The sequence below is a fragment of the Pyxicephalus adspersus genome, chromosome 11, assembly GCF_032062135.1.
Source record: "Pyxicephalus adspersus chromosome 11, UCB_Pads_2.0, whole genome shotgun sequence".
Taxonomy (NCBI): domain Eukaryota; kingdom Metazoa; phylum Chordata; class Amphibia; order Anura; family Pyxicephalidae; genus Pyxicephalus; species Pyxicephalus adspersus.
Window position 1 is genome coordinate 61,120,041 of NC_092868.1, and position 10,921 is coordinate 61,130,961.

General features: G+C 43.2%; 1 protein-coding gene across 1 annotated transcript in view; it reads left to right on the forward strand.

Moving 5' to 3' along the window:
• The first annotated feature begins 1,364 nt into the window (after positions 1 to 1,364).
• LOC140341089 (opioid-binding protein/cell adhesion molecule homolog) overlaps positions 1,365 to 10,921 on the forward strand; it is a 224,381-nt gene continuing 214,824 nt past the window's right edge. The window contains exon 1 of the mRNA XM_072426627.1: positions 1,365 to 1,521. Within this exon, the coding sequence (XP_072282728.1) occupies positions 1,437 to 1,521 (85 nt within the window). The 5' untranslated portion in view covers positions 1,365 to 1,436. The remainder of the gene's footprint in view (positions 1,522 to 10,921) is intronic.

A 10,921-nucleotide genomic window follows, 5' to 3' on the forward strand; every position in this document is an offset into this window, starting at 1 on the left:
ACCTCGGGTAACATAGAAAGCATGGAGTTTAACCTGAAGATAAAACATTGGCAAGAAACACATTTCTAAGGCTGATGAGAGGATTGGTTAATTTTACATTGAAATGCAGATCATTAGCATCCCAGGTTTATTCAATAGGTGTGTGTCTGTCTTTTTATTTTTTAATATTTGTCTAGGTAAATTTCTACAAGTTGCAAAAAATAGGCAAATTTGGCTGCTAAGATTTGATAGGTTGTGCTCTGCTCTTTGTGTACAGGATTCCCCATGGTTGTTGTTCCAAGTTGATGGCAGAGTTGGTCAGACACTTTCATGCACAAACTCATGAGCGGAGTTTCAAGAAAATAAAATCTTTATAACATGATCTGAAAAAACAGTGACCTGGTTCCACTGTCTGCAGGACGCGGGAATGAAAACAGCAATAGATGCGGGACTGACCCACCAGCACCCTACAGCCATGCACATATCATGATTATTTACTAAGGGGCAGCAAGTGTGACCCCCCATTTCTGCTCTCAGCAGACCCCCTGCAACCTGCCTGGTCTGGAAAAGAAGGGGTAACAGACATGAAGTCTCCTTTCTGCTGTTCATACCAGCTCCCTCTAACAGTTGGAGGTTTATAATGGGGTGTGATCACTTGATTTGGGTGGTCTGCAGGTAAGGGAGAGCTTAAAAAACTAAGACTATAATAAAAAAGCATAGAGTACAGCATGCAGGTCAATATAATGCAGAAAATACCATCCAGAGTGCCTATATAGGAGTCAGGACTGAGCAATACACATCATATAGAGTGCAGGGGTCAGAGCTGTGCAATACACAACATATAGAGTGCGAGAATGGTGCTCAGCAGCAGCTAAAACTAAAAGTGCAGCTAAGAGGTGGGAGTGCAATAGTTTCTAGTGAGGGGGGACAATATTTGGAACATTTTCGGTATTGTTATGTCTTAGACTTAAGAATTCTACCTCCAATAGTACTTAATGATATTTCAGGATTAACTGCCTCATATAGAAAGGGTCAGTTTATAGGGGGGTGTCAGGCAGTGTTTATATGAGGGTGTCAGTATATAGGGGGGAGTCTGGCAGTGTCTATGTGGGGGTGTCAGTATATAGAGGGGTGTCAGTATACAGAGGGGTGTCAGGCTATATCTATATGGGGGTGTCAGTATACAGAAGGGTGTCAGGCTATATCTATATGTATCTATATGGGGGTGTCAGTATACAGAGGGGTGTCAGGCTTTATCTATATGGGGGTGTCAGGCTATATAACTGGGGGTGTCCCTCTATCTCTGTGCAGCCAATAGCAGAGTGTGGGTAGGTAGGTAGGTGGGTAGGTGGGTGGAGGGTGAGCAGTGTTTGTGTCGGTGAATGTTGCGGGTGTCACACAGCCGGGAGCTGCAGCCACCATCATCTCCGTTCTCTGCTCCGTCTGCCGCTGTCACCATGCGGGGGGTCCCTGCTCAGATTTACCGAACCCTGCTGTTCTGGCTGACCGGACCGGCCCTGATCGCTCTGCTCTCCGTACCAGGTACCGACCCCCCCTCACCCCCCGGGTGTAACACCCGATACCGGCACTGATCTCTGTCCTTTCATCCTTTCCTATCCGCCTCTCAATCTTCACCTGTCCATCATTCCACCATCATCCTTCTACCCATCATCCTCACCTGCCCTTCATTCCTCCATCCCTCTCTCCTGTCTGTTATTCCTCCATCAATTTCACCTGTCTGTTATTCCTCCGTCCCTCTCACCTGTCTGTTATTCCTCCTTTCCTCTCACCTATCCTTCATTCCTCCATTCCTCTCACCTACCCATCATTTCTTTATCCTTCTCTCCTGTCTGTAATTGCTTCATCCCTTTCACCTGTCTGTTATTCCTCCGTCCCTCTCACCTGTCTGTTATTCCTCCATCCCTTTCACCTGTCTGGTATTGCTCCATCCCCCTCACCTGTCTGATTATTCTTCCATCCCTCTCACCTGTCTGTCATCCCCTCCTCAGCAATTTATAACCAGACTCCTCCATCTCTCTGCCCCCACCTTTACAACTTGCACCTGTTTTCTATCTCACTGATAATTATAATAATAATAATTTGCCATTCTGCCACCTCGGCTGCAGTCCACAACACATTTATCCCTTTTATTGCCCTTTGGCTCTCTATGCCTTGCATTACCTCCTGCCACATTTTCTGGTCCTAAATTGCCCCAATTTCCTCTACGCTCTACATATATTGGTCCATAGTTGCCCCTGCATCCCTACTAGCACCTCCCTTAGTCCCTATTATCCCTTGCACTGCCCCCCCCCCCCCAATCTATAGGTCCTAACTCTTGCACTGTCTCCTCTGCATCACCAACTACACATTGAACCTTGGATTTTCTATTCAGTATATAAACACTTTCACAGTACCTGCACTTAGCACTAAAACATGTTTTGATCTTTATTATTCCTGTAGTAGTTTACCTATGGCAATTTCTTCATTTCTCAGTTCTGATTCTTTCTTGCACTGCCTCTGCTGCCACACAATTGGATTTTGCCCTGTGTCTTGGCACAGCCACCTATTCCTCTTATTGTCACCCGCGCCCTATAATTACCACTATACTGCATCCTCTGTGCATCCTTTATCTCCTCCAAGCTGTTTCATGTGTCCACCTAAATGTTCCCTCTTCTTCTCCTTGCAGTGTGCTCTTACCTCCGCTTTGTCTCCTCTCCCTTCCACTGTTCCCTCATCTGCCCTTCTTTGCTTTATTCTCCTGCACTTTACTCCCTTGCCCAATTTCCCCATCATATCTTCCTCCACTGTCCCTGTTCATCATTTCCACAACTGTTCTACTTCCCTACTGTCCCTTCACCTCCCTCCTTGTTTCATCCTTCAATCCGTGTTCCTGTTATCCCATAATCCTCTTCTGTGCCCCCATTTACTTTTCTGAATTTGCTTCATATTTTTCATCTTTTTCCCCAATCTCCCTTTCATCTCCTTCTCTGTTACACTGATTGCTTCATTACTGTAGTGTATATTTGGGGGTGTCAGTATATTGTCATTTCATTTTCCCTACTGTCTCCTTCTAACCAACTTTTCTCTGCTGTCCCCTAATGTAATTCCCCATTGTATCCTTATATATTCCTTTATTTCTTCTCATCTCCTCCTCTGTTGTCCCCTATCCACCTTCTTTGCTTTTCCCTCATTTCCCCTACTGCTGTCCCCACCTCTCCTACCCTTTCCTCTCATCTGCTCCTCCACTCTGCCCTTCTTTTCTTCTCTACTGCCCACTCATCTCATTGTCTAATATTCCCTCATCCCCCTTCTTATCCCTGCCCCTCCTATGCTATCCTCTCCCCTCCTCCACCGTTTCCTTATCTCCTCCTCTGCTGTCCCCTTTTCTTATTTGCCCTTGTTATTCTATCCTCTCCCTTCCTTCGCTGCCTCCCCTTCCCTCCTCCTATGCTATCCTCTCCCCTCCTATGCTATCCTCTCTCCTCCTATGCTATCCTCTCCCCTCCTATGCTATCCTCTCCCCTCCTATGCTATCATCTCCCTTTTTCCTCTCAACATTTCATCTTAACTCTCCCTCCATATGCCAAGGTTTTTTGGTTTTAGAAAACTATAATTCCTGTTAAAAGTATTTTATGACATTGCATCTTGTTTGGTTTTCCTATGAGCGTTTTGGTTCTGGAGGTTTGTTTCTCTCTTTTTTTATTATATGTCTCTGGGAAGACGGTTTCCCGTCATTGTAACTTCCTGCAGGGAGCAAAGTGCTTGGAATGGAAAGTATCGGAGAATTTGGAGTGGATGCTTATTATGGGAACACAAAGATAATGCCATTTCCAGCTTGTATAGTAGAGATGATGGAGATGCAAAGTCCAGATAACTTCCACTCTCTGAAACATCTACAGATTGTCAATATGTATTGTGTGCATGGTTGTCATTTTTTCCTTGGTAGGAGGATGGGCTGGCATGTGTCGGTAATATGCTTTGGCTCATGTTAATCTTAACCAGCCAAATGTATTATAAACTGTCTTTTATAAGGCCGGATCACTGTTATGAACATAGAATGGTAATACAGATGCACCAGGGCTGTATATGTACGAATATGCTGGGTACCATACAGTGTACAATAGTTTTATTAGTAGTAAGACCTTCAAGTAGTATCATTGGTGGTCCCACAACACTATGCCAACTCTATCCAACACCTTTGTATATGAAATATACAATACTAAATATTTAGGGGTTGTTTTTGCTTGAATGGAAAATGTTTAGTTTGCAGAGTAACGTACTGCTCTATTGATAGGAAAAGTCATGGGTGAGCCATTTTCGTGTGCTAAAGGCTGTAAAGTTGTGATGGGGGGGGCAAGGGTATCGATTCCCGCAACAAAGACACAGTCAGCCACTTATGCAGGCAGGAAAGTAATGGGCCAGCATACCCAATGTGGTCTTACATCGCCTGTAATAAAGGATTCACCATACACAGGTGGAGCACATTCCTACATTGGGAACAGTTTTATGCCAGGGTAAAGAAATGCACGTTGGTCTGTTGGGAATGGGATGTCAAAAAGATAAAGGAGGGTGACTGGTTTATAATATTTTTTCAGGTTGGAGGATGATGCTCCTAAAACTGGCATGGGATGTATGACAATTAGTATTTTGAGGTGAACCTGTGGCCAGGTTATGGATTTCCCAACAAGCAATAAATTCACTGCAAGCCAGTCCACTGTATCTGCATTCCGGTTCACAGGAGAAGCGCTGAAGCTGAAAATGTTCCATAGAGGTGCACAGGTTTAGGGGTCCTCCCATGGAGGGGGATATAGCAAAGCTCATGTCATATATTAGTGATTGGCCATATATCTGTGTGCAGGTGGGAAGAGTCTCTGCATTGATATTGAGAAGCTGTCAGTATAATGAACGTTCAATGTGACTGTGCAGATGGTGAGCTTTCATACACAGTTCTTAATGCTGGCAGAAACAAGCTTTAGGTGTGAAAGTCCCCACAGAATCATATGCTTTTTCTTTTTTCTATTAGGAGATTTAATGTAATTAGCAGACATCTGCCGCACTATAGATGAAGTCACTGCATTCTTCAGATTGGAAAGCAGCATATGTATAGAGAAAGGCGGCACAGATCCAGCAGCCTCCATGTGTCAGATCAGCCACATAAAACTTTATGATTTGAAACTAGAAAACTTCATATATGATTGTCATGGAAAAGTGTCACCAAAGACCACATGGTCAACATTTGGCTTTATGGTCTAACTGACGTGGTGTGGTCCATTCTGCAGTTGTGTCCACATTCATATTCTGCTCAACCAATATGCAGATAAGGATAAAGATTTGGTGGTTTGAAATGAGATTATAGTGTAACAGAATCACAATGTTGCTGAGAAATGTGGTCATGGAGAAGTGTGACCATTAATTAGACGGTGAGTATAGTCCCAGGTTAGAAGTATGGACATTCATTCGTGCTGTCACAGGTTAGACAGAAAATATGGCCAACGAGTAATAAAAGTGTGGCAGGGGTAAGAAGTGCAGCCATGGGGTAGGAAGAAGTGGGAATTGATGGGTCATTACAGAAATATTACTTTACATGATAATTACTTACAAGCAATCTTCTGGAGCCCAGTAATGTTCTAAAAAGAAATGGGTAAATTCTGCAGATTATCGCAGCACTACCGACACCTACAGCTCCGGCGTTTTAGGATTGTGGATAAAGAATCCGTCTGATGCTGTCTTCAGATGGGGCCACTGAGCCATGTTGGCTAGCAATAAAATATAAATATAATATGCATTGTGAAAAAAAGGCTCTTCTATACAATGTGCCCTAATCTTTGCGAGTACTGCTGGGACCCATATAGCCCCTTCCCTATCAGACCTCCAATGGCATCCACACAATTATTTTATTCATTTATTTGGATTTCCTATATTAAATTGTAGCATTATGTAGGGTGAAATGTCTTTCCTGCTTTAACCCTTTATGTGCCATATTCTTCTCTTATGATTGCAGGAAAGGTGCTGATATCACGGATAGGTGAGAATAATCTTGTGTTACATGGAGAGGCACTGATGACCCTTTCCAGCTTGTCAGGTTGTAATGAGCACAAGGCCTTCCTTGCAGCTGATGACATGTGTAGGCGAGATTCTAGAACTCCTCTGGCCACTCCGAAAATGAAGCAATCCCCACATGGCGGCTTGGTGTTAGTGATGTTAGATAGACCACTACCATTAAATAACTCCGACCCTTAAAATGACTGCAAATCCAATTAGAAGAGAAAACCAGATGATATTCAATTTAGGTTCTTCAACCATGAGATGGGCCATTCCAGACTGATAATGTACCCACAGATTATATTTCATCAGTGATTGTAAGAAGAGGGGGGCACCAAATCAACAGGCGGAAGAATTGTCAAGGAAGTCCGGGGTCAGGGCAGGCAGCAAGCAAGAGAGGTCAGAACCCAGGGGTCAAATACCAAGGATCCAGAAAATAGACACCAGTGACACAGGGGCCACTGCAGACACAGGGAACACAGGAAACAGGAGGCACAGGTGACATGGGGATAACCACAGACAGAGAGGAACACTGGAACAGCACAAGGGAATAGGCTGGGAAACAACAGACCGGGCAACAAGGGGTTAACACAGGAGCTGGATAGGGGGAGCACTGATTTAACCAACAAGTGTACAGGAAATACTCAGCAGAGCTAAGGGGTTCGGCACTAGTGGAGACACGTTGCACAAACGCTGAGTGTTGTGTCAGAGCTAGCTAAAGAGCCAGGGATGATTAAGAGGCTATTTCCTGATTGGCTGGTGGGATGGGTGAAACTGATTAAACTTGGAAGCGCAGGTATTCCTAGGGTCAGGACTTCCCACATGAGCAGGAGAGAGGCGTCTGCGCTTTAGTGGGGAAGAGGTCAGTGTAACAAAAGGGGTCCATACACCCCACATAATCAGATTACTGGGGGATCTTTACACCCCTCACCAGAATAAAGGGTGGCATAGAGGACAAGAGGGATCCATAAATCCCACACCAGCAGATTACAGGAAGACATGAAGCATGGAGGGGGTCCATACACCCATTACCTTGAGATTGCAAAGGGACATGAAGGTTGGGGAGGGGGGGTCCATCAGGTACATAGTGACATTGGAGGGAGATCCCCACACATTTCATTACTGGTATAACAAATATATCATACAGTGTGTGAGTTTGTGAGGGATTATGATTTCAGTGTTACAGATAGGCTTACTCTGTTAATTCAGGTTTGGGTTTGCTGTTGGACAATGTATGGCTTCCAATGGCACAGCCTTTCCTTCTTCTGAATAAAGTCTGTCTGTATATATAATATTTAGGTGTCTGTGTTGTAGTCCTCATCACTGTCCCTGCGCAGCCTGAACGACCTGTAAATGTTAGGAAAATAGCAAACAAGGCACAAGAAATAATCTTTTGTAGTGGCAAAAAATATTGTGTTAAAAATTCAACCCCAGAATCAACCAACTTCTGAAAATGCTGGTTGCTTGTCTGCAAATTCGGTAGTTTCCAAGTTATGGACACCTGGTCTGCAAAGTCTGGTAAACCGGTTAGCCAGGTAACTAGAATTTTTTGGAAGGCAGACGGCAATGAAATCCTGCATTTTTCTCTTTGGTGTAATTTGTAATGCCCATTTGTAATTGGTGCCCTTGTTAGAAATATATAATCTATTTATATTTGCCAGTCTGTGACATGATGTCTTCTTGCTGGGGTAAAGGGGGCAGATGGGCATAAGATGTTGGAGATGGTATGTGCTGCCTCATCTGTGGGTGGTGGATGGAGATTCACTTTTATAATCTTTCTTATAATGAGTAATGGGAGATCAGAGCAGACATGCACAGAGCTGTGTACACTGGCTGCACTGTATAAATATGTGCTATTAATTATCCATTAAGCAAGTTGCAGGTCTCCCGGGAAGCCTGCGGCAGATGTGACAATAGCCTGAATTTTTTATTATTAACCCCTTGTCAGCACAGACATTGTCGGTCCACTATTAAAGAACCTTCTCCTGGTTGGTGCAGAAATCAGTCTGCTGCATAGCATAGGTCTATCTCTTGTAGGAGTCCTGAGAACAAAGAATAGTGATGTTTTCAGGTATCCATAATGTCCTGGTAAGATTCCCTGCAGGCAGTATGGGCCCAGGGACAGACGATCTTCCTATGCAATTGTTATCACTGCACTCTGATTGTCTGTTCAGCCTCCACCATTCCCTGCATCCCCTGCACAGATACCGGGGCTGCGCACAGCTGAGAGGGATTCTGGAGTTTGTGCTGCAGCCAATAAGTAGATTGTTTCCTGAGATCAATCCTGTGCTGCCATTGGCTGCTGGACCTATTTCCGCTGCAATTCCAGGCTGAGTATATTTTCTGCTATCCTGCCAGCATGTTCACAGTTCTGCTTATTTGGATTTGACCCAAACTTTGGCTGTGATTGCCACCTGCCCTGACATTAGTCCGTTACCTGACTTTAACCTGTTTCACAACCACACCTTGACTCACTGTGTTCCTGCCTGCCATTCCTACACTCATCTGATTCTTGTTACGCCTCGGGGGGTGCGACCTGGTGGCCACTGGACTACTTTGCTGCAGGGAGGTCATTAGGGTGACCGGCCCATCACTCCCTGCAGGGTCGCTGGTATATCCGGTGTATAATAACTGCCAGATACCCACAGTAAATGCAAACTATAAAACTTTAATCAACATATTTCATCAACAAATAGACGGAATCATATCAAGAAATGTACTAATTAATATCACATGGCTGTGTCTTCAAAACACCAATTCAAGTGGCTCTTACAATAAAGGACGGTAATATATATTGGATTCTATACCTCCATGGTCTTCATATTTAGCCCATTTGCCATTGGCCCATAGTATGATTTTCACTTATACCTGGTGTCCTCCAGCACAATTCAGGCCGGTACCCCTTTGCTTGCAGTATATATACAATATATATTCAGCCTCAGGGTACATGTGTAAAACATTGGTGGTCTAACAGTTCTTTACAAATCCCATGAATTGTGTTATTGCTGGGTCAGTGCTATAGAATATCTCTATTATATATGCTGCAGTGTATATCCAGGACCAAGGAAAGCTTCCCAGCAGCTCCTGTCATAGTCAGGAAGTAATGTGGAACGATTATAAATATTATTAATAAACAGGATTTGTATAGCGCCAACATATTACACAGCGCTGTACAATAAATAGGGGTTGTAAATGACAGACAGATACAGACAGTGATACGGGAGGAGGAGAGGACCCTTCTTCTGTAATCCTGGAAAGTTATTGAAACATCTATTTTCTACAAATTACTAATCCAGCAAATGGACCACCAACTCCACCAGACCAGCAATGGCTGACACGGGACAATCTTCATCCATAAGGGCTCTCGGTCCCCAGGCCGGCCTGCAGACATTTGTGTTACCCGGTCCATGTCCATGTTGGTGTTACTCTCATCTCACATGGATGTCTTCCCAGCTTTTCTCACAATTCCCCGTGTAATGTATTGTAGGGAGCTGGCGTGCTTGGAAAGGTTACACAGATTCCCCCAGGGATTCACACAAGATACACTTGTGCCATTTACTGAGACTTTATGTTATGACATCCATTAGTTGTCTATTCACAGCAGCAGAAATATCACAAGACGTTCAATGTGGCTGCAAAATGGAGAACAGAACACCATCATATTATCCTTACTGATGCTGAGAGGATAGTGCAGAAAAAGATGTGAAATTATTGGGGTAATTTACTAAAGTTTGGACTATTTACCTAGAAATATATATTTTCATCTTGCAGGCAAATTTCTGTTTCAATGTTTCATATAAATATATTTATAAATACATGTACAATATACATATACAATTTCTGCTCCATTGGTCCGCAGTGTCTGTTAGGAGCTGAGCAGCTGTGTGATATTGTTTGTATGTGAATACCATAGAGAGCGAAGATTCATCTTATGTGTATTGTAATAATGTATTACAAATAATGTGTAATGTAATGTCACTCTGAATGGGTGCTCATTTTATTCTGAGAAGAGAGATTTCCCCGGATAGGAGTACAGCTGTAGTGAGATTGGTTTTGGATATAAATGTATATCGGCATACCTTGGTTCCTTGTGGTGGGAGCACTGATGTAGTAAGATATCATACAGAAGAAGAAGTAGCTCTGGGAAAATATTGGATATAACATGATTCCTCCTAGGTGGAAGTACAGTTTTAGTAAGATAGTTCTGGGCAGTGTGGCAGGGTGGTTTGTAGGAACATGCCCCAAGTAAAAACAAAATGTGTTCTTTCCATAAAATAAAGGTAAAGTATAGTCACAAACATACTTTTCAAAGCTTGGGATTATTTAGCATAGCAATTTAGCTCGTTAACATTCCCGTACTTTGATCCACAATAGCTTTGTGCCAAATCAATTGCAAACTCTAACAAATTTTACTAATTTGACTTGGGAAAATGCTATTACTATTTATCACTGTATGTGCAGCTGGAATACATTACACTATTAAAGAGGACTTCAACTGGGCTTTAAAAACTTTGCTATCTGCAAATGTTGAGGCAATGAACATAATTTATTAAAGTTCTCCAAGGCTGGACAGGATACACTTTTCACATTGAAGCTGAATGATCCAGCAAACCTGGAATACAGGAATCCTGGACTAGATCCATTCCAGGTTTGCTGGATCACCAGCTTCACTGATATAAGTGTATCCTGTCTAGCCTTGGAGAGCTTTAATAAATCAGGCCCAATATTATGCAATATGTAGATTATCAGAATATTGAGGTCATAGAAATACATACCATACAGTACAACATATACAAAACAGCATATAGAGACTTCAGGAATCAGATCTATACAACACATAAAGAGTGCAGGGGTCAGGTCTATGTAACGCATAAAGAGTGCAGGGGTCAGGTCTATGTAA